The sequence below is a fragment of the Trachurus japonicus genome, chromosome 6 (assembly GCF_045865225.1).
Source record: "Trachurus japonicus isolate A0001 chromosome 6, Traja_1.0".
NCBI lineage: Eukaryota > Metazoa > Chordata > Actinopteri > Carangiformes > Carangidae > Trachurus > Trachurus japonicus.
Window position 1 is genome coordinate 24650223 of NC_140912.1, and position 27433 is coordinate 24677655.

A 27433-nucleotide genomic window follows, 5' to 3' on the forward strand; every position below is an offset into this window, starting at 1 on the left:
CCTTTACTTATATTGCAAATCTCTTGATTGATGTCCTCATATCTATTGCTCACACATACGCAGCTGCTTTCAGATATAAACCAACTATTAGCATTGGCACTGTGCCGTGCCCTTTCTCTCAGTAAGTTAGACTCCAATCACTGGAAGATCTGGCTGGCAAATGAGAGGGAAGAAAGTGATAGAGAGGCTGATAAAGACAGAAAGATAAAGTAGAAGCCAGCACAGAGATCAAGCGAGAGCGTAAGAGAAAACCAAAGGAGAAGAGGGGGAAGCAAGAGAAATGTGTAATAGGTTTTCCTGTAATATGCTGTCATTGGCACCCAAGTGTATAAGTGTACACATGTCTAAGTTGCAGTGCACTGCAGAAAACTGGAAATGGGTAACACTGGCACTTAAACCAGCAAGACTAAGCTTTGTGTGGTGCTGCTGATGGTGTGCGCACAAGCGTGCGTGCGTATATCAGTAAGGAGTGTGAGTGAGAGAAAATAGGGTTTGCATTGAATTTAGTGTTGAATAAATTGAATTCAGTTTTATAATGGAGAGTAAAAAATGGTCATCTTATCAGGTGACCAAACAGAGCAGGGACACGTAACCTTCTATTTTCTTCATAGACACATACTTCCAGCCATTTTAATATGTAAATTGGACACTTTCTCCTACCCTCAGATAATAACAACCATTATGATTTAACCTTGTAGAAACACCTGGGTATAACATGTTGCACATGTGTTGTTTGACACTGATCTTTGTCTTATTATGCACCAGTCTCTTCTCCTTACGGCTGGGCTTTTTAATCAGACAAACAGTAGTCTAGCTTCCAGCTTTTCCAGTGTTCCTACCTGTATTCATGTTGTACCTTTGAACAACTCACAACTGCCTGAAAACGAAATGAGGCCTGCAACCCCCTGATATACAGTAGGCATGTGGGTAATGAGCTTTGTCACTAAAAGAAAGGATTTTTCACACAGTTTTAATTCATTATTGAAATAACCCCACAGCTAAGTAAGAAAAAAAAATCATACAGGAATTTAAACAGTATTATGAACACAAAAGTGTTGGCATAGTCTTTGCTTATATTTTTTCCATTACATAAAATTCCTTGTGACCCCCCTCCCCAACCCTCACCCTCCTCATCATCTCACAGCTCACTGGAGGGGCTCCAGAACTTGAGCTTGCCTCCCTACTTCAAACCAATTTACCTCTTAAACTCAGTATATGCATGACCTGACCAGTCATCCTGGATTGCAACGGCTGTTTTGTCAAACCTAATGATGCACATTTGTGGAGAGGGAGTTGAGGACATGAATATCCATCACACTCCTGCAAAACAACAGAGGCCCAGCAGAAAAACAGACTCAGCTTTAAGGGGGAGATGGATGCATTCAGCATACGCCTTGAGAGTTTCTTGCAGACTCTAATGTGATCTGTATAGCCCTGGATGTGGAACATGTGCGAGCGCAGGTGTGTTTGTGTGTGAGACTCAGACTGGCCAATTCTGACTTGGATAGAAGTTAAAGATAATTATTTCAAAAACCCATGTTTTTCTTCTTCTCATTTTTCACTTTAAAAGGTGGTGTTGTCTTACACATACATGTAGAACAATGCCATAGGTATGATGAGTGCCACCACTTAACCTTAAGGACTGATCGGTTTGCTCCAGTGTATAGAGAAAGTCTTCATATCTAAATCACATTGTTTGTCTTCCAGAATGACACATAAGACTGTTCCCTAAATGATTTTGAAATGTTTTCTGATGCATAAGGTCTTTTTAAAGCTTTGTAAATAAATATTCTTATATGATGTGTTTTCTCCTTGAATAGTCTTGAAATCGGTGAAAACCACACAGAGTCTTGCAAGCATTCACTCTTTGGCCTATTCTGTTAAACCTGTATATGATCCCACTCTCACATGTCTTCCTAGGGCACAGAGTGGCAAATCACAGCCACACAGATGTTATTCAGCTCTTCCACCAAATCACTCACTGACTCAGCGCGGTGAAAAAGTGAATGGCTGGAAGCTCATTTTTCTGTTGACATACCAGCCCGACCGTCGGCCGTCTGAGATTGAGATAACCCAGAAAGTAGTAGTAGTAACTCTGACCAGTGTTAATGTAATTAAATTTTTACATTTCAATTTTATTAAATATTGCATGTGATGACACAAGAACCCTATAATTTAGTTAGGATTAATTACCAAAGCTATAACTGGTATGACATACAGACAAGTTTCTGCATTCCAAAGTGTATTTTCCATGTCAGAGTAAATGTTTTTACCACATCAAAGAGATTCCTTTAACAGTGTATACTGCGTTGATGCAGACAAACAGTAAGTGTTTAATAGAGGAAAATGCACAATAACTGTAACTGCTATTCAGAAGAGGTGCCAGCAAAATGTCTCACCTAAGTGAAAACAAACCAGAGCAATAATCAGCCTTTGTGCAAAGAGCTTTCCTTTATAGCACTCCCTCCTCAGCTTTTATTTTCTCTCTGAATTAGCGCGTACCACAACATGTCTCTTTTTTACTCCATGTATCCCACCCACACCTGCTATTGACACACAAACATGAACAGATGCGTGCAATGTATACTAGCATTTTGCTCCTGATGGAACTGGATTACTAGTGGGCGGCAAGGCTGATTTCTCCCTCCTACTCCCAAAACCCTTGGAGTTGTCGGCACACACTGAAGAACAAGGCTTGGATCAGAGTTATAAAGAGCTCATCTGTCTCAACACATCTACAAGGGCGACAGCAAAGAGCCCCTCTCAGATAAGAACTTCCGAATTGGCTGTCAAAATAAATAATTTACATCCACAATGTTTATCTGTTAAGACTCTTTTTTGTTTTATTGCACATCAGCCTATTGCAAGTGACTGCACTTTTCCTATTTATAGTATTTTTCATAGAAAAGCAGGTTTGACTTATCTAAAACTCATCAGTAATCTGTTGTTAGATTGTTTTTAGGAGGACTGGCCTTGAACAATCTGGATGGGCTCGTATTGTCACAACTCTGGCCATGGATCAGCTCTAATGAGACACCTTGACAGTCAAACAGATGCACTACGTTCCTGCCATCCCCGGCCAGGCTCCTGTGTATCTTTTGAGTGCTAAGAGCAATCCCTTAGCAAAACATACACACTTACCCCCTCTCACACACACACACATGCCCACACAAACCCTGACTGGGCTCTGATGTCAGCTATAGCAGCTCAGAGTAGCCCCTGAGGGCATAGTTCTGCAGTCCAGTGGAAAGAGTAATATTACAGCCTGCTTTCTCTTACATTGGGGTCACAGTGTGTGCCTCACGACACGGCTCTTTCTGCCACTCAAGCAAAAGTCTGGACGAATCGCCATGCCGCTGTGAGAATTATTTTACAGTGCAAGCAGAACGGACCGGCCACTTTTCACTTTAACAATAAGTTGTTTCTGTTTGCTTTCTGTTTTTTGCTGGCTCCTGTGTGTGTGTGCATATTCAAAAATGGATGTGTGTGTGTATGGGCAGCTAAATGAGGACGTGGGTGGTCATTGTGTTTGTGCACTGTCTCATTTGTTGACTGATTTGTTTGGGTCTGCTCTGGTTTTGGAGATAAACACATAGAACCAGATATGAATATTCCTAATGGCTTTTTAATGTCTTTCTAATTTGCCCTTTAAAGATCTCTAATGGACTGTCCCCGTGTTTGCACAGAGAGGAGGAACAGTGGATCTGACTCATTTAGTAGTTACCTTTGAGCCCACACCAAGGCAGACAGATGCATTATACTTCTTCAGAACTTTATTGTGGTAGAAAACAGAAAAGTCTGACATTAATTCAACATAATGCTTAGCTCCATTGTACAATATTTCTGCACATTTACAGTGAATTTGGGAGTTTATGTTGAATGAGAATGTACGAATGAAGGTTTCAGTTGATTTACAGATTTTACCGATGTGATTTTTACGTGTCTTGCACATGTACGTGTCTTATTCACACTGCATAGCACATTCTGTCAAGGTTGTAGGTGTTATTTTTAGGTCTATGACAACATCGACGTTTGAGAAGTAAATGAAGGAGAAACTGGAGTAGGTATATTATCCAATATTTGCTTTTGGCAAACTAGTTAGGTAATTATCTCGTGAATTTTGTGATTAAAAGAACGTTTGACATTTCAGCACATGCTCTTGTATTGCCAAGAGTTAAATGAGCAGATAACATTTTATGGCTTTTGGGGTTTTTTCTGTGTTTTTTTTTTCTTTAATTATTTTTTTTACTGGCTCTACCTTTAGTTGTTCAACTGAGATGCAATCCAATATTTACATTTAAAAAAAAGTGTACTCCCCAGGCTCTCTGTCAGCATTGTTTGCTGCCATGTTATTTTTCGCTACTGGTGCACAACAAATCATCGACCACCCTTGATCTTCAAATGCAGCCTCTGAAAGATGTGGACCCTGAATTGGGACACGGCTTTTGTGCAAAACTAAGTGGCTGCAGAAAACTATATAACCCAAAAGTATCAAACAATTTCTTCAAAGAATTATGAACAACATTTGTGCCATACTTTCACCTCGAAAATGGTAACTGGACTGCACTTGCACAGCACTTTTCTAATCTTATCGACCATGGACACACAAGGTAATACTGGCACTGAAATGCTCCTGACATCTTTTCCATTTTTGCACTGCAGTTCTAGCGACTTATCAGGTGACGTGCGCACTAATACCATTATGTCGATGATAATTATATCAGGCAGTATCGCACACAGAGATGCACACAGTTTACATTTAATGATTGGACCTTTTTATCCACATCTATTACCCTTAAAACATTATGTGCTTGTAACTGTGTGTGTGTGTGTTCCTCTGTCACTGTGTCGTAATGATGAAACAGTGATGCAACACAGAGATCACAGGGTGTGTCTGATAGTGTAGTCAGTGATAGGAGCAGTGAGACATAGGGAGGTTAACAACCTATGACTCTAGTCTGTTTTATTGGAGGAGCCTGTCTTATGAATCATGTGGTTTCTCTACGTGTGATGGTGCATGTGTATGTCTGTGTCTTTGTGCGTATGTGTATGAGAGAGAGACAGAGAGAGAGGCAGCATGTACCATGATATATGTGTCATTAGTTTATTTAGCCTCACAGCAGCGGTGCTTCTTTTGTTACAGTACAGCCTATGTGCTGTTTAACAGTAGTAATCACTGGCAGGGAAAGTGTGTGTTAGTGAGAGCAAGAGGGGAAAGGTGTGAGCAGAGGTTGATTGCAAAGCCATTTCCCAAGGCTTTGTTGCACTCTGTTAGCTGAAGAGCTCCATTTCAAAGACAATTTGTCTGCTGCTCAGCACTTCGGCAAAGAGCGGCCTTGTGTTGAAAAATGTGTGTGTGCGCACACTTTTTTATGCAAGTATGAGTTGTGTTTCACAGAAAAAGGGCTTATGTATAATCTTGTATGTGCATGTAAGTATATCCTTACAGTATATGCTTATGTGTGTGTGTGTGTGTGTGTGTGTGTTAACGTGTATGCACACATTAATGCCTGCATACAGAGAAGTGGTGCAGCAGAACTCCTAAATCAATCACTTGTGACATTAACACAGATGCAAGCCCCTTCCAATCATCATCTAGCAGCCATCAGTGGCCTGGCTGAGTGGTCACATTAGCGGGGTCATGATCCACTCTTCGGCTCGTTCTCAAGGCGATTCTGGCCTGGCTGTTCGCCCACAAGATTTTTGGAGAGGTCCTCCATCATCTTCAAACCTTTGCTCAGCAGGAGCCACTGCAGCAGCCACACTGAGATGCGGCCTTTGCACAGGAAGTGACTCTAGGCCTGTTTCTCTACACCACTGTCACAACTATAACATTCTCCATTCTTTCACTTAACAAATCTTATCTATATGGGTGCTGCAAACAGCTCGATCCACTGACTGTACATTCTCTCTGATTATTTCATTTCATACGGTATATCTCTTCTGTTTTTGTGTATGTGTTAACTAGCACTACATTTGGCTCAAAAGGGAAAAATATATATTCATCATGATATGTGAAACTATATCATAAGCATGTGTGTTTATTTTGTTCAGCAGTAAAATGAATGCACAGTGGGGAAAACAACCAGATTGTGTTTGCCCTACGTCCTAAAAATGTAATATCTCGAAGCATTGCTTTTCTAAATGCAAATCTTCTTGAAGCGTGTGCTTTGGAAATTCGGAGGAGTTATGAGACAAATATGGAGTATTTGAAAGTCTGCATTGTTGTGTTTACCAGTCTGAGTTGCGTCAAACCAAAAACTGCAGTCCCCAAAATAAACTGGGAACTTTTCTGCATGATAGACTCTGTGTTTGACAATATGGTGCTTGCATGCGAAAAATGACTTTGATCCTTGATTTATTTATTTATTTATTTATTCTCTCCCCCAGGTATGCTGTTCTGCGAGACCCGGCGGGCTGGCTGAGTGTGAACCCAGTCAGAGGAACTGTCAACACTTCAGCCCCGCTGGATCGTGAGTCTCCTTATGTCCATGACAACAAATACACAGCTCTCTTCATCGCCACAGACAACGGTGAGTTGCAGTTGCCATACCGAATTAAAACTAGAGAAAAGACAATTGGATGTATGTGACAGTTAAAATAAACTATAAAACCTTTACAGTAGATCAGTAAATGTCCATTTTGCTACTACAGTAAAAGCTATTCAATGAGAGTCTTTGATTCTGAAACTGGTGCCTACATGATATCTTTCAGGACATCTTTATCTTTGATACAGAAACACTAACACTTTAAACAAGCACGTTTTGTAAGCTGTTTAAGGTGTTTATAGTAGTTAAAGGGAATTAGATTGAAGTGCTTAAAGATTTATACAGTGGGAGTGTGCCAGCAATCCTACCAGAAATTCACTCTCTTTTGCATTTTAAAATATTTCCTCCTAAGTGATGAGTGCTGGTGCAAAATTGTTGAAGAAAATATGGAAAAGTAGAAGCAAAGCACATATAGTTATAGCAAGGTATAGAAGTAGTGTAGACCCACAGACTTGGAAAGGACTCGCTCCGTTAGTTTGACATGGTCACAGTGAAAGTATCACTATCCCATGGTGACACTGGGATGGCCTTATGCGGCATTGCCTCTATTGGAGCATATGGTGGCTGGTTGGCAGTGTCGGTGGAGCTGCTACTTTGAGACTTTCCAAGGCACAGATGAAAGTGCTGAGAGCCCCGACGTGTCTCTCCCCTTTTCTCTGTGGTTCACTCTCCATCTCAACGTCTCCCTGTGTCTCCCTGTCTCTTTGTCCCCCTCTCTCTCTTGTCTCTCTCCCACTCACTATCAATCTATCTGGTCTCCTGTGCTCAGGGAGATTCTGACAGATCCATTAGAGGAACTGAGAGATTCTATTAGTAGGCAGCAGAATAGCACTGTTGTGCTGGGGAATTCAGTAGCCTTAGATAGATGAGCATTGAAAGAGGAGTAAGGATGAGGCAGGAGAAGAAGGTGGAGGAGGTGGAAGGGTCAAGGGAGGAAGAGAAAGGAAGGGACATAAAGGGGAGATAACAGGGAAAAGATATAGAGCCAATGAAGTGAGTAAGGGAGATGTGGGAAAGAAGAGAAATGCTGAAGATTATGAGTGAACAGAGATTGGTGTTGGAGCCAGAAGTGGAGGCAGGGCCAGACAGTGCAGCACTTACAATGATCACATCTGTCTGGATGTGGATGATTGTTGTAACTTCTTCCCTTTTTTAATTTTCAGGCTAGAGTGTCATTCAATTGATGTGTACAGTATGTTTCATACATCAATGTAAAGTAATGAAACAGATGTCTTTTTGCTTGCTATTAACATACAAATGTGTTATAATAAATCCTAAGCATATGACAGCTTGCAGTAGACAGCAACAGTTTTGTACGTCATTAGTCACAAATCGCTAGATTGGAAAACGCTAGTTAGGAAATCAAACAATCACCAATAATCCTTGGGCCAGACCAGATACTGGTATCACTTGAGTGGGCAAAACCTTACCTATACTAAATTGTTTTTAGGGTCAATATAAGTAAATTAAAACATGATAGCCTTTTCATAGGAGCAGCTTTTTATATTTTTCGTTATTTCCCCTATAGGCAGATTGTCATTAAAGTGGCTTGTCAAGTGGCTCAGATCGGATCTGTAACATGAAACGGGACAAATACGCATGGAATCAGATATTGTCCGATTAGATTCCGGCCCCCATTATATGTGGAAATAAATCAGATACAAATTGGATATCTGCCAATACGTCTGCAGTCTAAACAGACAGATCGGACCTTTCCTGGCAATGCGTGTCATACGTCATCAATGATAATATTACAGTAATACACGTGCCGACATGTTTTGCTAAACCTCTGTAGCCTGTGATTGACACGTGGGACTGACCTGGACTACCTTGGCCAGTTGTCACAGGAATTATAGTGTTTCATTTTCATGGTGTCAGAGCGTCTGTTTTTGTCAAGTCTATGCAGATCGATACGAGGGCAAGCGAGGGAGTGTGAAAAAAGAGAGCGCGCGGGACAAACACCAGATTTCGTTTGAGAAAGACCCAAAGTTGTTAAAGTGAGACTCTCTAACAAGGACAAAACCTTTGATACCTATGCTATCTTAGATGATGGTTCAGAGTGCACAATGTTGTTACCTGGTACAGCAGAATATCGGGGCTTGGAGGGAGAGCCCGAGCAACTTGAGCTTCGTACTGTACAGTGAGGCAACAGACCAAGAAATTTAAAGGAAGAACCTTAGATTATCTGTGCTGCCTCAAGCCCTGAGAAAAAAATACTTAATTGACAGGGTTTCACATCCACCACCTGTTGTTCACATTTTGTTGATCTGCATTTATTATTGTTCAGTTACCAAAATAAAGGACTGAACTGATATCTGGATCCAGTGTTTTAATGTACACACCACATGGTTGTTCTGTGAGCCGGCACCACCACCACCACCCCACCCAGCATAGTTTTTATTGACATGTGGGACTGACCGGGACTACCTTGTCCAGTTGTCACAGGAATTATAGTGTTTCATTTTCATGGTGTCAGAGCGTCTGTTTTTGTCAAGTCTATGCAGATCGATACGAGGGCAAGCGAGGGAGTGTGAAAAAAGAGAGCGCGCGGGACAAACACCAGATTTCGTTTGAGAAAGGCCCAAAGTTGTTAAAGTGAGATCCTCTAACAAGGACAAAACCTTTGATACCTATGCCATCTTAGATGATGGATCAGATATGATGAAAGAAAGATGATTTCCAGGGAATTCATATATACATGGAGCGGGTAAGCTCGGTGCTGGCTGCAATGTTGTGTCGCCATGTTTTTACGTTCAGTGGCAGCGTGACGGTAGGAAACCACAGAAACTCACCGGAGACAACAGAGCTGTCGGCTCAGGTCGAGATGGCGTCTGTGAAAAGTCACCGTGGCAACGCAGTGAGGAGGAATGGAGCGTTACACTGATGCTGCATTCACCTGCAGTCGGGCAGACGGCTGTCGGTAACAAACCAGATGCCATTTTAGTCACAGAAGTCCAGAGAAAGCCGGTAAAATGTGGGTCAGGTAAACAATACCACATCGCCATGTCAACATATTGTGTATTGTTTTGCCTCGTGCTGACGGACCACTTGTTTACATAGAGGCTTTTTTTATGCCGTTACGTGCAGCGGCTGTCGTCCGTCTGCCCAATTTCACGTGAAAGCAGCATGAAAAATACGATTGAGTTGCTATCTATCTATCTATCTATCTATCTATCTATCTATCTATCTATCTATCTATCTATCTATCTATCTATCTATCTATCTATCTATCTATCTATCTATCTATCTATCTATCTATCTATCTATCTATCTATCTATCTATCTATCTATCTATCTATCTAATTTGCCTCTACACCAATTGAATAAGGTATTGGGAAGAAATATCATTTTCAAAAAGTATCCTTAATTAGAAAATACATTGCAATGATTTAGAACTGACAATCGGCTATTAGATAATAGATAAATATTAGATAAATTATTTGAAACAAAGGGTTTATTACAAGTCTCTGTGGCTGGCCATTAGTTCACACCCAAAGGAGAGGATATGATGAAAAAAAGATGATTTCCAGGGAAGGCACTTTTTTTTGAACAGCAACAGTATATTTTATACTTTAAGAGGTGATAAATACTATAAAGCTGCCAGTCAGCAAGGTCTATCATATCAAAACTTAATCTAGGGGTGTATAGGAATAAAAAAATCACAACTAGAATTTGCCCTCCCAGGTGATACCGATATGTGAAATTTTGGGTCTTGGCCCAAGGACTACAAGTCAGTATAGTTCTTCCAGGGGAGGACTTGGATCTTTACCAAATTTCATGTCAATACACTTAGGAGAAAAAGTAACATGATCACCAAAGTTTTGGATTCATCATCTGAGGATTAATTGTGCGTCAAAAATATGAGGCAGATGTGTCGATGCTGCGCCCAGACCATTCTTTTGAATGGAATTAAACACAGACAAGTAGAAGCATAAAAACCACTGAACCTCAACCTTAAACAACTTACAGCTGAATGCATGTGGCTCATGTGCATGTGAGCAGAATACTCTCCACTTGACCCCTACCTCACCTCTTTGTTGTACACACTGCCATCAACAGGACAAATTTGCTCCTTCCCCACAGCGATCTGTGCAATGATCGTATGACAGCCCGCCTATGTAGACTACCAACAAGATATCGATTGACCCTTACGTCTTCATCTTTATCGTTATGTGCAGACTTCAGAGGAATACATATCCACCATGCGCTGCAGAGAAAGAGGGTGAGAGTGAGAGAGGGAGAGATGGAGCCTTGTCAGACAGAAAAATAGGAGGTCAAAGAAGAGGCATGAATGACCACGGCCAAAAAGAGTAATAATTGAGAACATTTTATGGAATAGGATAAAATCAACTTAAAGTAATAAAGGGAGGTTAGATGTCATTAGATCATCTAATTGTTTTCTAGCTGTATTTCATAAAAAATAATACAATTAGATCTGCTGCCTCAACCATAAACCTCCTACACGGTAATATTTCTCTGCCAGTTTGTGGAACTGAAAGTTAAAAGTGTTTTTGGAATAAGAATTGGTTCCATGGCTGGTTTCAGCCAACTTGACCTTGTGTGCTAGCTTGAAACAGGAAATATACTCTTGGTAAATGTTTTGCATGGTTAGCAACAGATTGAACGCAGCTCCCGGTTAGCAGCATGAGGGCAGGTCAGCTGGAGCAGCCCTCCAGGCAGCAACAGATGGTGAACGATGCAGGAAACATACTACAGGGAAGGAAGAGTGTCAGGATCAAGGAAGACAGGAGAGTGGAAGACAGTAATAGGAAGAAGAGAAGAGAAGGGCACAGCATCTTATGGTTTAACAACGTAGTGAACTAATGGCAGTGTTACACCAATAACAACGGAGGTTACACTTTGCTGCTGTCAAGGTCAGAGGTCATCTCAGCTGGGGTTTTGCAATAGTGAGTCTGGAGTCTGGAGGTTACAATCTGTTCATACAGTAGCAGTCAAGTGCACTTGCAGGGGAAGCCATGATGTGGATGTGTGGCTTTCACTGCATGTGCATATACTCTACACACATGAGGGTAAATCCTTGTGTTTATTTACATGCACTGTTGCTCACAGTCATAAGTGAAACTGTGTTTGTGCTCATTGTATCCAAGCTCCCATCATGTGTTTCTGACTGCAAAAGCCACAACCCACTTTTGTCTGGGCAGCATAGCATCACCTGGCAGACTCGCCGAGCAGTGCAATATTGTTTGAGGTGATACTGTTCCAACCTGAGCAGAGGGCTTGACGGGTTGTTTATATAAACTCTCATCAGTAGCTGCTGGTTTTGAACTCAAACAAATTCTCCTCTGCTCTCTCATTCTCCGCCGGGACGCCAGCTGTTCCCTTCTCCCACATCTTACCCCCTTCTCCTTCCATCACATTAGTTTTTGGATTCAGCGCTGGAGGATCTGTGCGTTTGTGTGTGTGGGCGAGTTGAAGTTGTGTGTCGATCCTGGTTTTTAATGTCTTTGTCCTGTTACATGCGGCGCCTCTCTGGCTTGCCCCTGTGTATCCACTCACTGCTGTGTGTTGTGGTTCAGTGTTTTCTCCTGCTCCTCATTTAAATGTTAAACCGCCTCCTGGTGGGAGTCATTTGTCATTGGGAGGCATGAATACATTATCAAAGCCCCAGTCGTCTGAAACACGGTGGTGCACACACACACACATACATACTCACACATACACACACAGTCCTCTGAGTCTGCCACCACATAACCTGCTATTAAAAACTCTTAAGTTATGCACGAAAGAGCAAAACAGTGTTTGCTTTGAACACATGGACATAGGAAGGGGAGACCTCTGTTTAGACTGTGTGTGTCTGTCCATCTGTATCACAGTGAGACATCCTCCACACAGTCATAGAGAGCTTTGTTAATTACAGGAATATTAAGTATTACACACACAAAGACGCACTCAGACTGAGCAGTGCGATAAAGTCTCAGCATTTATCACAGTCAGATCACATCCCCTCTGGTTTAAATCAAAAGGAGGAGGCAAAAGGATGGAGGGGTTGCTGAATTTTAATGGGTCAGAGAACAAACTCTTTACTGCTCAGATGGATGTAAAATTAGATAAAACTGTGTGTGTGTGTGTGTGTGTATGTGTGTGTGCGTGCAGCATGTGTAAAGCTGTCCACCTATCTGTGACAGGAGTAATGGGTTCATCATCTCTTCTCGTAAAAGAGAAAAAAGGGGGGAAAGTGGAAGCAGCTGTCAGTAGTGTGTATGTGTGTGTGTGCGCACACTCACATTTGTGTGTCTTTAACATGTGTCCATCTTCATGTGTCTGCCGCTGTGCTGCCTCATTGCCATACTAACTGCTGGGAACCAGTGTGCCGCTCATTGCCATAATGGGCTGAGTAATTTCCGTATTTCAGGCTAGCCTGGACACAATGGTTTCGCTGCTAAGTGTTTGTCGTGTCACCAGCACACAGTTGGCCAGCCTGGCAGGCTAAATGCAGATAGATAGACTCATGTTGTGTCTTTAGTCAGCTGTGATCAGCCTGCCTCCAACTACAGCAGGGAAATGATAGAGTATGAGAGCGAGTGTCTCGTCCCAGTGGGCTGAAATCCTCGGGCTAAGGGTAGAATAGAGCAGAAGAGAATGGAAGATATTGCAAAGATGAATGTTAGTATTTACAGATGGTCTTTTAGTTCCCCAGCTCTTATTCTTGTTAATGGTAATCTTCATGTTGTTAAATGGGTTTTTCTCTGCATGGCCGGTCAGGCAGTCCAGGGTTGTTTTTTTTGTTTCCTGGTGGGGTTTTCTGAGTTCTTGGACTGTGGGTTTGGACCTCCTCTGTTTCTGTTTGTGTGCATATGCGTGGCAGCAGTGGGCGACACGCTCACACACAGCATCAAACGGCCAGTGTGAGTCTTGGAATTGATACCTAATGACGGAGAAAACAGCGCAGAAATTGGACTAACGGTACACAAGCATGGTCCGACTGTGCCCACAAAACACTGTTTCACTGCGGTAGAAATGTGGATTTTCCTTTCACAATTTAACTGACTGGGTCAAAATGAGACACTAAACTTAGGTGAACTGAGCTATATTGATATTTATTTTATTAAACTGCTGACTTTTTCTTTTAAAAGGTCTCTGGCTTTAAAAGTCTCATTCAACCATTCCTTCAAACGTTGAACTGGTCCAGTAGGTTTTATGTTATTCAATATTACACAGCAGAATAAGTACTTTCACTGTCGCATGTATAATGAATCTCTATTAAACCCTGATTTAGTTATTGATGAATTGGTGTTGATTAATAGAGGCTGTGGGACTGAGATTTTAACAGATAAAGGCATAGTTAATGTTAGAAATCAGCCATGACTGCTTCCTCTAACTTTTTCAAAGAATCCATTATGCTAGAGCAAGAGAGCAAGAGTTAAAGATCAGACTGTGTCTAATAGAATGGTAAATATAGTAACAGGAGACTCAGTGTCAGGGAGACCAAAAGACAGACATGGCAGAAAATGAGACGAGCTCAAGAGACAAGAGAGGGAGAACAGTGAAAGGCGAAAATTAAAAAATGACAGGACAAAGTAATGAGGTGATTCTTTTTTTTTTTACGGAAATGAAATAAGAGAGGATGTAGACTTTGTGAGCATTAGCGTTTTGGACCAAAAGAGGGTTATTTGAATTCTGGAAGTGTTTACCTCCCCTCCCTTCCTTGTGTTGAGGTCGCTTTCACTTCATCTATATATCTCTCTCCTGTCAATCCCTTTATAGAGACAGCCACAGAGGCGAGCAGGTTAACTACCTAGCAGAGATGTGTTCTTGCTCAGCCAATCAATTGTGACCCTGCGTGGCAATATGCAGGGGCGATGCCAGCGTGAGGGAAGACAGCAGGGTGGGGAATCACGGCATCCTGACCCAGGGTAATAGCAGTGTAATGGGATATGCTCTGGAAATTGTGAGAAGATCACAGCTCAACACAGTCCTGCCTTTTGGTGCTTCCCCTGTCTTCCCACACTGCCTCATTAACCCCAAATACACACTGTGTCTTTTCTCACTTTGCCTCTGTCTTTTATTTCTCGACTTGTTGTGGAACCTCTTGGGGGAAGTTGCCACCTTGTAAACAGGCCCACATTATGTGTGTGATTAAAGAAAACCTTTGTTTGGCTTTGCCAGGGAAGAAACGTCTCTCTCTCTCTCTGTTGTTGGCCGTTATCAGGCCCCGGCTCTCCTGTGTCCTTGAATACTGATTCATCCCCAGATCAAAAGTTATCGCTGCGCCTGGCACGTTAAAACAAACACTCCTCTACCCACTCAGCAAGAGAGCCTCTGTCTGAGCGCAGTGATGCCAGGCAGCCTAAAACATTGAGCAACTGGATATGTGGAAAGCAACTGTATTCAATACCATTAGAATTTAAAAAGTGCCCTCCACCTCTGCGCCCAGCATATATCCACGAAGGCTTCGTTTGTGACGATACAAACGGCTTTGGGTGTAGTTTCAATGACAGGGATCTAGATGAAATGAGATTAGTGGGTAGTAGAGATGGAGAGGGATAGATAATGAAAGATGAAGTCAGATGATGGAATCAGGGAAACATGGCTGATGGAGGATGTCTTTCAGTTTATCTTGAAAGCATGTCATTAGAACAACATAGGGAATCTGTCAGAGGCTTCGCTCCTGATGAAGAATTGAAAGCACCATCTGTGTAAGTCACTGTGTATGTGTGTGTGTCTATGTGTTTATGGGCTTTGCAGTGGTGGGATGGTGGTGTGCAGGGGTTGGAGGGTGTTTTCATTATATGGCCTCACAGTTTAGAAGTTGCTACTTCAATTAACACCTTCTAAAATTGGCAGGGGACTTCTCAGGTCTATACTTCCCCCAGCCCATGTGAAAACTCCCAAAGCACCTGTCATGTGCTACACATAAATTGTTCATACAGGAAGTCAACTAGTAATTTGTGTTGAGTTGATAATCCTTGGTTTCATAGTTTCAACACACATACAGAAATAGTTCATTATGGGAAATACACTATCTGTTTCTTGCCAAGAGATAGATGAGAAAATCTTTTCCACACACATACCTGTCCATTTAAATGCAAGAAAACAGCCAGTAGCTGCTTAGCTTAGCGTAGCATAAGTACTGTAAACAGAGGAAAACAGCTTGTCTCTCCTTATCTTAAGTTGACAGAAACCACCCACCTGACGGTGCCGGTCGACCAAAAAATAGCAACAAAATCCTACTCACCATGGTGATTGTTGACTTTTCCTCTAGCACCACCTCCATGACAAAGTTTTAAATTATCCTCTAAAATATCTCAACATCTAGTTGGACTGGCTTCATGGTTCCCAGAGGATGAATAACTGGACTTTGGTAATTCCTCATGTCTCCTCTATCGGCACCTTATCATTATTATTATTATTATACTACTAACTTGGTACATGCATTCAAGCCATCCTGAGGGTGTGATCACTTTGACAGTCCTCTGACTTTTCATCCAGCAACTTCATAAAGTCTAGATTTTAGTTTTGTGTACTCTGATTTATGGCCATGTACCAAACTAATCACATCCTCTTCAGTCTCTGGTGTAATTTGATATTTATTCTGAGATGTTAAACTAAAATGGTGAGCAAGGCAACATCATCAGATTAATGTTAATGGGGTTGATTCTGTCATTTAGCTCAAAGCACCGCCGTGCCTATAACTGCAGATTAATGGAGCAGGATGGATGTAGTATTTTGCAAAGGTAGAGCTCCTAGTACTGCTCCTAGTTTTGCAAGCTTGCTTATGATGGCAGGAAAAAGGCAGAGACGGATGACCTTTTAACTTATTTACTGACTTTTCTTCTTGTGTATGCTGTATGGATTTTCTGGGCAAACCTGTCCATATTTAGACATAAAGTTATCTAAATCCATTCACACACTGCACAGTAACAACAGAGCTGTTGAAGCTGACTGTCAGCTGATGCAGTTGATCGTGCACGGGATGGGAAGCGAGAGGAAATATCTTGTCTCTCACATCTCATCTTCAGTGGTTGGGACTAAGATGCAAGAAAGGGATGGAAAGAAGTGATGGAAATCTGGGTGCAGTTGTCAGAGGTGGGATGTTCTCAGTTGTCAGTTGACATTGCAGGAAAAGCACACAGGTGTTATGGCTCTTTTCTATTCAAGTGTGTCTGTAAGTCGTGACAGTGAACAAGCAGCCTGAAACTAAAGCAGCAAAAATGGCATCAATACACCATTCATTTTTATGTTTAAACCTGTGTGATATCTTAAAATGTCTTCAGTGAAAAAAAACCTACAGACAGTATGGAAGAGAACTGATGGAGGGGTAAACACACACTGTTTGGGACCTTTAATTATATGAACATAATTGTAAATCTGAATGTGGAACAAATGTTGGCTTATTGCTGTTTAGTCAGAAAATATTCTTCAATAAAAAGTAAAACAGGTGAACTGTTCAAAAGAATCTTAAAATAATTTCTGATTCGCCCTGTGGGCCAGAGATCTTGCTTAAGTGCTGTGAATCGTGAGAATTTAACAAACTTGCTAATTAAAGTTGTTTCACTTGGATGCATAGACACTTTTTTTTTTCATTTTGATCCGACAGCTTATCGCAGTCGAAATCCTTCAGCAGAGTTTTTCTGGGTGAAGACCAAAATAAGAAATCTCCTAAGGAAGGCAATTTTGGTGTTTAATTAGCACAAAAAGAGCTTGCAGTGTAAGCCTACTTAAAGCCGTATCAATACCCTCATTCTCAAATCACTCGGTATAATAGCCAGCAACTGATAACCCAAACTCTATTCTGAAAGTAATTTGCCAGACTAGCAGCGATGCACCTGTCCCCAGCATGGCTTCTCTCCCCGAAGTCATCCCTCTTAATGACTTGTGCCTATTGTAATTGGCTCTGGTTGGTTTCATTTACAGTTCTGATCAGCCAATCAGATTAGCAGGGTGTTATGTGATAGTATTTGCCAAGGCCCTGAGGAGACTGATGAGTGATGGGACAGAATGAAGTGGGTTATCTGAAGGGAGTTTTAACAAGGTTTTGTACTTGTACAGTGACAAGATGGATAGTGAGAAACTGAAAAATTCAAAGCTAAAAAGGACATTATACACTTCAACATTAGTTGCTACTCTTTCCATGAAACGCATTGATCAGAGAAAAGTGGAATGGCAGAATTGGTTTGTTTTTAATTTTGAGTACAGATTTTCATGTAAAATCAACAGAGAATTGATTTTACATCTCCGAACTGATGCAAAGTAACTTCTGTGTTAATATAATTGTGAGTCTGTCATTCTTAAGTATTTGAGGGTTTAAATGGCGGAGGGAAGAAAACCCAATCTGAAGAGATGAGGCATTGACACCACTTCCAATACACAGAATACATTTTAATCAATATTTGAGCAAGATTCACTCTGCGATGAGCTCCAGTATCTGCCATGGCACAAAACATTTGTATTCATGTCTTTGTTTTTGATTTGTTTTCTACGGTTTGTCCGAGGTTGTGTGGAGTCTCACTGTGTGTAGATTCATCTTCTCTGTTTGTGACTCGTCTTCTGGCTGTATTAGGTTTGTCTGCTGTGGTTGTGGAAACAACCCAGGACAATACAACACAACATTGTTCAACAAACTGCAAAGGGGAAAAATAACTTTCACAGAGTGATCAGTTAGAAACCTCGATATAATGTGTTCCCATTGTGCGTGAACATGTTTGAATGGAGTCATGTAGCTTTAACAAGAGTGGACAAGAGTGGAAAGTGTTAGAGGAGATGAAGAGAAATGGGAAAATGCAGCAGTGCATGTGTGTATTATGTCTCAGTATTGTGCTGATGAGAATAAAAAGTTACTTTTTTTCTGTTCTGGCTGACAGGGAAAAGATTTAACTACATTTAGGTTGGATTTTATGCCAAGGCAGACACTTCATATCATCATATAATTTCCAACATCATTTTAGTTCAAAGCTCCTTTCCTCCTGCTCTCCTCTCCTCCCTTTCTCATTTTAGATTTTGCCTCCATTTATCTTTTCTCATTCTCCTCCATTACCTTTCTGTAGTCCACCTGTGAATTAGTCTTCCTGACTGTTTAGCAGGAGCATAATGTATTGTGACATTTTCCAGCGAGCCATTCCTCACACGTGTACTGTAGCCCCGCTCCTGGCTTGCTCTGGTCTCTGCTTGTTGTTATTTCATTTCCCTCATCATCTGCTTTTATGCGGCTGAGGAAAATAATCATAGTAATAACAATACTGAATATTCTTAGCCAAGGGCATCATCCACGGGTTGTTTGTACCTAAGCTGTCCTGGCATTTAATGGTTATTCTAATGAGAAAAAGAAATGTAGCCAGATAAGAATAGTCATTTTTCAGCTTTGTCCTTGGTGACAAACTCTACAAGTGGGCTTTCTTTTAATCCTGGGAATTCAATTGTGACTGGTGCGTTGGACTTATTTCACAGTAAGAGAAACTTATCAAATGTATGACTTTGCCAAAAATGAAAATGGAACTGGCTGTACTCCCCCCTCCTTTTTGAATTTGTTGTGCTTCTTGCCCTTACCTCCTCTCAGAAAAATTCATAGCTACAACACATTTTCCCCCTAAGAGGACAGACCAAGTGCAAACAGATCATGGATTTTATAGTCACCATACCATGCCAGGGCAGAAATCGGTACATTTCAAAACCGCTGCTGGTCACAACCCTATCTTTCATTCCTTTTCTGCAATAGTGGCAAGAGAAAAGTTAGACAGAAAGAAAATATAAAGTGATAACAACAGAAAGTGACAGTCAAACAGAAAGAACGCATTAGCCTAAAGCCATAATGTTGGTAGAAAAAGTAGTGTTTGAGCAGGCAGATAGAGAGATGGGAGGAAAAAACAGTGGAGAGAAAGAGAGAGATAGAAGGAGTTCTGTTTTTAGCCTGTAGCTGTGGATTAGCCCTGACGGCCCCGGGAGTCAATCAGTCTGCTTGCTCCTCTCATCTCTGGGCACACAGGAGAATAACAGGTCTGTCTAACTGCTAGCCAGGGGCAGGTGGAGGTGTCGGGAGCAGTGGTGGACGATGGGGATGGAGCAGGAGGGTGAAGCCTGAAGGGAGATTGTGGAGGTGATGAATTAACCGTGAAGAATTTCCACAGTTTACGTCGACTCAAATATATATGTTCAAATAACTACAACAACACTGCAAATGTAAAATATCTGTGTTTGCAAACTTCTCAGAAATTATGCCAGCTTTCACAAATCATTATGCTGAATCAATTAACTGACACAGAATTTTTTCATATCAGTAATGTTTTTAATTTGTTAGGATTTTGTGTGTGCGCGCCTCTGTTTCCCAGCAGACATTATGCAAATTGCTATTCAAAACTTAAATTTAAGCTTTCCTGTGATGCTGTAACAGCTCCTGCTCTTTAACTTATTTCTAGCTTCAATATTTGATCACATTTAAATTATACTGTTGTCAGGAAAGTTTGTTTATTTTGTCTATCGTGACTTTTCAGCATTAAGTATTAAATACACATCTCTAGCCAGAGCAGTTGAACATCACTCACTATTTTATGGTCACCTTATCATTATCCAGTCAGTTGATGCAGTTAACTTCAATGTATATCATCATACAAGCTATATATCCTCAGAGCAGGAACCACCGTGCACCCACCATGCAAGTGGGACTTCCCAGATGTCTTTTACAGAAATTGTTTGCAGCAGCAGCAGCAGCAGTGCACCAAAGCAAAACACTCAGCAGTACATGCCCTCTTAGATTGGCCTCCTTTTTTTGCAAAGGGGGCATTGGATACATATGTTTCAGTTGGTCGAGTTTGTCACGTGTGAGAGTCTGCCTGAACTAGCTCACAGTGGCTTTTCGCCTTTTAATGCTAAAGAGAGACTCTGAGACAATTAAACCTAATCTCACTGGTTAATTAGTGTAATTCCTGCTTTGAAACCAATTTATCAGACTCAATCCCCGCTTGCGTAAAGTTAATTTTAGTTTTGCAATGCTAATTTTACTGTGAAAAGTAATGCATCATTAATTATCATATTTGTACATAAAACACTTTTCACTTGAACAGAAGTCACTTAGCTTATGCAGGTTTGAGAACTTCCTAATTTAATCACGGTTCCCTAATTAAATAAATAAAACAGAGCAGTCAGCAAGGGAGAGAAAGAGAGGGAACTGCCGAGCAGGGATTTCCATCTATATTTATGTCATGTTAACCTGTTAGCAAGATGCAAAATGTCAGAGCCACAAAAGTAATTGGATTACTTTGAGTTTGACGAAACCTAATTTACTTACAGGTACACTGGGATTAAGTTTTACAATACATTGCCTGGCCCAGGGTCAACCACTGCTGAAGGGAGATGTAATAAAGATAAGGAGGCAGAGGTTGTGCAGAAAGATGCATTTTCTAATGATTACACACATGGGTTTAATGCTGCAGACTCTTAGCCCTGTTAACAGTGTCAATTTAGGGACATTAGGATCTCAGCATTTATTTTAATGGACTGCCATGATTTTTTGAGAGCTGTCACAAGGGTGTTTGTTTTTTTCTCTGTATGTTATATCAACTCTGGAGATCCTTCAAGTTAAATGTGTCAAGACTGTGTCCAAATCTGGGCCAGACTCTTTACGACATGCATCATCCCCTCTCTTTCTCTCCCAGCCTTTCTAATGTAGCTCTACTATTGCTATAGCCAATGTACTGCCAAAATTAATGGTGGGAAATAATAGTAAATATCATGCCAGATGACTCCTTCCTTCAAGTGTCTGATAACTGAAAGCAACAAATTACATAAACAAATCTTCAGCCATGGCCAAACGATAACATAAAACCATTAGTGAGCTTAATAATAAGAGGTTAATAGACCTGCGTTTTACTTTATTGTGTATAGGAAATGTGGGCACAGACCTGGAACAGTGTGCTACTGAACTCCGATAATCACTGCTTATTTGCTGTGGCTGTTGTTTGATTACTGTTTGCCCACTAAGATAGCCATTAAGACTGACAGTTTGAATCTGGAGTGTAGCAATTGCATAAACAACACAATAATTGAGTTATTCAATCTGAACTCTGGAGGCCGAGAGTGATGCCTTAAATGACACACAAACACAGCAATGCAGGATAACAAACACAGCTCCTGAGAAGAGAAATCTGTCCCCGGCGCTCTGTGGCATCAGAATTTTGCTCTGACGTTAGTTTTGCAAGATGTGCAAATGAAGATTGAAACCTCTGTTAATTAGACAGGGAGATCCAGCTGCCAGCCATAACAATCTGACAGCTTGATGCGGCGATGGAAACATTTCTGACAGGAGGGTAGTCTTTTACACTCGAAGGTTTCATCACCCTGAAAATTATCATTTGCTCTTGGCTTTGCAACAAATCCTGCTGTGTCTTCTTTTAATATCATCCACTTTACTTTTTATGTTCTTTTTTAGTGCCGAACATGCAGACGTGGGTAGACACGCTTCCATAAATTGCAGTCTGCTTTAGTAACTTACAGTGCTTTTAATCAGAACTTTTGTGACAAAACGGTGTGAAGCAGAGGCCAGCAGCCATGCTCCATTGATGCCGAGGCAGGCTGATGATGACACAGGCGTGATGCAACCGAGATGAGGAGGAGTGGGAGAGAAGCGGATCCGAAAAATGATAGTGATTAGATGTGGGGAGGATTCATTTAGAAAGACAAACAGCTTCATTTAAAGCTGGCCAAGCACAGAGACAACCTCTTTCAATCTCAAATGAGTTAGAATTTGCATCTTCTCATTCAAAGGGGATACAGCTCTCATCCTTACTTTCTTGGGCTCACATTTAGAGTGATAATAGATTATCTAGCGTCTTGTCCAGTCCCTTTCTGCTTTGGCTAAACTCTGTGTTCTTAATCTTGTGCTGATTTTGTCACAGCTACTTATCTCCAGTATATAAGGGCTGTTTTCTTTTTCTGCCTTTATCTTTGCCAGCGGCAGTGGCGAGTGGAGGGGTAAGAAAACGGCAAAGTCCTGGACTGAGTTTAAGGCCTCACCCCTAATAAATGGTTTAACCAGGTGAGCCAGCAGAGCGCCGCCTGCTCAGCCCTAGACTGCACACAGAAAAGCAACCGAGTGCAGAGATAGCTGTAATTTTATGATTATTACACAGTAGAGATGCCAAACTCGCTACCATTACATTTGATTTCCTCCTATCTCTCGCTGCCATACAATCTGCTGATGGTTTTACAGCGGAGAATGAAATTAAAGATTTGAGCTTAAAGAAAAAACAAACTTATCGAGGTGTTTATCTGCTAATCGGTCTCGGTAGCTGGAGATGTGATTTTCTCTGCAGACGACATAAAGGAATTTTAAGCTGTAAAGTTTCAGTTGTGGGTGAATGTTAGATGGTCTGCATTTTCCATCCATCATCTATTCATCTTCCTCTCCTCTGTGCTGACTGAAAGTCATGTGTTTCTAAACCCACCAGTTGTAGTTAGAGGGAATTTCCGGAAAAATATGGAAATACATTTACTCACTGCTATTAAAATTACTTAACTTTGGCACAGTGCGAGTATTTCAGCTTTGTACTCGATCCAGATCATGTGGGTTGCTGGGTATGAAGAGAGGAGGTAGTAGCCTTTTGTGTCTGTGTGGGTGTGGGGAGGTGTCTGTATTGGTGGATATGAAATTGGATCACTGCCATTATCCCAGGGAATCAACACCTACGCACTTATTTTAAGGTTTCCACCACACTTGACATACACTACACACAATCATTTACACAAATAGTAAATATTTACCACTTGGATACTTGCCTGAATTGCTGGAGGGATTTAACAGCCAGGGCAATACTAGTGTGTTTGACATTTCCATTTATTAGCCTGGGATATTTTCCTAGGTAAGCATGTGTAGAGAGATGGGACTTGCTGTGCTATACGTTTATGACATATTAAATCTGAAAGTGTAGAGTTATGCAAACCTTACACTTGTGCTTTGGTCATTGTGAGTCAGTGTTATCCAAACTGTCAAAAAAAAAAAAAAACCTGCATGGGAGAGCTTTACTCAAAAGTCTGGAGTGTGATGTCTTTTCCCTTCTTGTTTATACTAATCTTTAAAAATCCCAGAGAAAAACTAAAAGGAATAGACTCAGCAGAGTTTCTTCTCTTGTGTAAAATATAAATATTATTATCAGTAACCTCATACTACCAACAGTAGTAAACCAGTGTTGCTCCCAGTGGAACTGTGTGACATTAGTTTGTGGATTTATGGGTTACATTAAAAAAAGCCTCTTTTACAACAACAACAAAGAAGGCAGTTGTGGTCGCTGTCAGAGTGGATACCGAAGTTCACAGCTCTGTCCTTCCTTTTATTTGATCCAGGGAAGTTTACACCAGAATCCTTAATCAGCATAACCCAACATCAAACTCACTGGGCCTCTGTTTCTTTTGTAACATTAAAAGTGAAAATACACTTTTAAAAATTCCAATGTAAGGGAACTCATCAGCTAGCCAAGGAAACTTTCTGCCATTGACATTGAGTTTATCGTTTTTCGCAGTGTTGTGTATGTATCAAAAAATGCATGTCCGATAACAACTTTACAAGATTCTTGTTTTAAAAAAGAAGTTAACACAGAGCTAATGTTGCTGCTTAATAAGCTTGTGAGCTACAGCTGGTACAATCTAACAGCAACAGTTGTCACTTGATCTCATGTTCTTATCTCCTTCTGCATTCGATTACCCATTATTAGAAATGTAGATAAGTATTTTTAGCATCTAAATCTGTTGTCATTATCACTTTAAACTGTGTGTGTGGTTATAGATTGGAAAAGTTTGTTTTTAATTTGTTTTATCTGCTTAATACGCTGTTTAGACAATGACACTCACATTCAAAAAGAAGGAAGAACGCGCAACACTCGAAAAAAGTCAAGAGATGCTCAGCTGTAGAGAAACTCGGTGCAAACAAAAAGCAAGCAACACTCAGTGTTCTTCGTGTTACTTTAATTACTCACAGGTACAGGCAACTAAACACAGACCGGTTTCGACGGCTGTCTTCTTCAGTGTGTATCTCACACACTTTGTTAAAGTTACAAAAAGGACACTGAGTGTTGCTGGCTTTTTGTTTGTACAGACAATGAGACTCTGCCTATTATGAAACTGGATTAAATTCATCGTCATGTGTCATATTTTAACATCCAAGTCATTTTGACTCATTAGTCAGATGTTTGTCAATGTGTTTTTTTTTTTAATGTTTGTCCTAAAATAGTAATTTTCACATAATCAGCATTTCATGGCAGGAACATTTACTGCTCCGCGTGTAGCTTTCTGTAACAGCACCGTTAAAACCTAGACTGGATTTCATTCCAGCACTGCTTGACATTTATTGCACATACTGTATATCTTGACTTGCTGCCTTCCCCCTTCCCTCTCCTCTCCTCTCCACTTGTCCCCCTCACCATCACCACCACTACCCCACACACAAACACACATTCACACACCCTTAATTTTGTGCAACTGTTTTTTTTCCCTTGAAAAGGTGGAGGAGACCCATTTTCCAATTACAGATCTTGTCTTTAGGTGTTAATTGCTGACTGACCTCTGGAGCTGTTGTGGATGCCATGTGGGTTTTTTTAATAACCTCTAATCGCAGTGAAACAGAGAGCAGTAATAGAGAAGAGCCAAGCTGCTTCTTAACCCAGCACCCTCCAATAAGGTGTAATCTCATATGAACACAGAAGCCGGCCGTGTGCCAAGTCAAACCGCTCTTTTGCAAACATGAGTCACTGTGATTCATTTTCTTCTGGCATTGAAATGACATACGAAACAAAACACAATTTTGTGTTGTTTGGGTTAAATTAGGTCAAATTTGGAGAAAAGAGCATGGTGGATTTTTATTAGGTTTATTAGCATTTGTCTTTGTAAAAGGAATCCGGTCTTAAATTTCACTTGGGAGCATCTGCAAATGAAAAACATTCAAAGGAGAATTGACTTTAGAATAATCATGAGTGCACCACGCTTTACTGCAGCCATGTTGTCCTGTCTTTTCATACCCACCCAGGTCATTATGGCTCACATTTCTCCACAAAATAATGAGCGTCCAGGCCCACAGTGGAGGTCTAAAGTGTAATGAGTGAATCAATAAAGACTTTTGCCCTCTGCCTGTCCTCATATGTGCAGAATTGTGTTTTGTGTGTTTCCAGGCAACCCTCCAGCCACAGGTACTGGCACATTGGTCATCCAGCTGGAAGACTACAACGACAACGCTCCCTACGTGGTCCCATCGGTAGCACGAGTGTGTGAAGATGCCAATGATATGAACGTGGCTGTAGTTGGGGGACGGGACAAGGACCTCCCACCTAATGGTGCACCCTTTAAGATAGAGCTGGCAAAACAGTCCGGTCTAGACACAACATGGAAAGTTACCAGGATCAATTGTGAGTATTTTATTTTCATAAAAGAACTTGTATGCTGTCATGCTCATATGGACCATTGCAGATATAATAATGGCATTCAGTAAAAGGAAATGTCTCAGCTACTAAACAACATCAGGCCTTTCAGCAGTCAATAAATCTTTCTTACAAGAACCTTATGACTGCACCACGAAACAGGTTTTATGCACTGTACTGTATGCAAGCCACTTCTTTGCTTTTATTATACCCTCACTATTTCTCCTTTCACCAAGAGTTTCAGCCTGTTCTCAGAGTTGCCAAAAAGCTCCCTGGGGAGTGTAGGAATAAACATAAATGAGAAAAGACATTGTGAGAAAGGTGAGAGAAATCTGCCAAAGCACAAAAGTAACTTTCTTTGTAAAAATATTAAAGGGTCAATTCAACTGTGCACAGTTTTATATCCTGTCTCACAGTGTTAATATGAGTCCATGCTGAATACTGAGCAGAATTACTGCAGATGTTCAAACAGATCATGATGATGATGATCACATGAGGATGCAGTGTGTAATATGATACAAGGGGGGGGGGGAGAGGATAAACAGACAACCAAGACATTGATTCAGGAGTTGCATGACCGACAGCGCTGTCTGCGTGTGTTTGAGTGACAGAGCAGAGCTGAAACTTGCCCAGAGGTATTAGCTGTGACTGACAGCGGGAGAGGGAGGTACAGACACTCCTCAATCACCACCGCTGGAAAAGACAGATAGGGCCGGCAGAGAAAGAGCAGGCTCATACTGAGATGAACTGCCACTGTGCTCGTTTCGACTGTGTGTGCATGAGTGTGTGTGTGCATGAGTGTGGAACCAGGAGAGTGGTGGTTTTACCTCAACAATATATCTCTTTTATGATGGTAACAATTTTGCATGGGCTTATTTTCAGCAACTCTTTTCAGTTCTTTACAGAGCAGTTTGCACAGACAATTAACATCACACTTTTCAATTCACACTTTTCAGTTGTGTTTGTTTTTAATCAGACATATTTCATCATCAGAGACTCAAAGACTTATTATTTTTACATACAGATGAATGATGAATTAAAGTAAAAAAAAACAAGAAAGCAATTAGTGTGTCAGCGTTGAGAACAATACTGTACAAATACGTGCACAATCTGAAAATGAGTCAATTTAAGCGGTAAAGTAGATTTTGTCCTCAATTTACTCAAAACTTTAACTTTAAACTTCCACTTGTCATTAGCAGAGAGATGCAAAAGAATTTTAAGCTGAGTGATTTGATGTTTCTTGCCCAAATTCACCTCGAGAGGCTCGTTCAAAGACTCTGGATTTTGTGTATGGGCTTGTACCTTTGACTCTTTATCAAAGAACCAGATATTTTCTAGTCTCATCTTTAGTATTCAGCTGGGAGAGCTTCATGTCTGTCCAAGCATTGCAAGTACTGCAACTAGCAGTCCCCTAACATCATCTATGGAAAAAATGAATCAGACTTTTTACTTACGCAACCCTGAATCAAACTTTGCAATTCTATAACCTTAATACTAAAACTTTTTACTTAAATGTGTCACTGGTTTGTATGT

The 27433-nt window shown here is 40.9% G+C and overlaps 1 protein-coding gene across 1 annotated transcript in view; it reads left to right on the top strand.

Annotated features, from left to right (window-relative positions):
• The window catches only part of cdh13 (cadherin 13, H-cadherin (heart)), a 295317-nt gene that overhangs the window by 250616 nt on the left and 17268 nt on the right, over nt 1–27433 (top strand). The window contains exons 12-13 of the mRNA XM_085779939.1: nt 6391–6533; nt 25655–25888. Of these exons, the coding sequence (XP_085636065.1) occupies nt 6391–6533; nt 25655–25888 (377 nt within the window). The remainder of the gene's footprint in view (nt 1–6390; nt 6534–25654; nt 25889–27433) is intronic.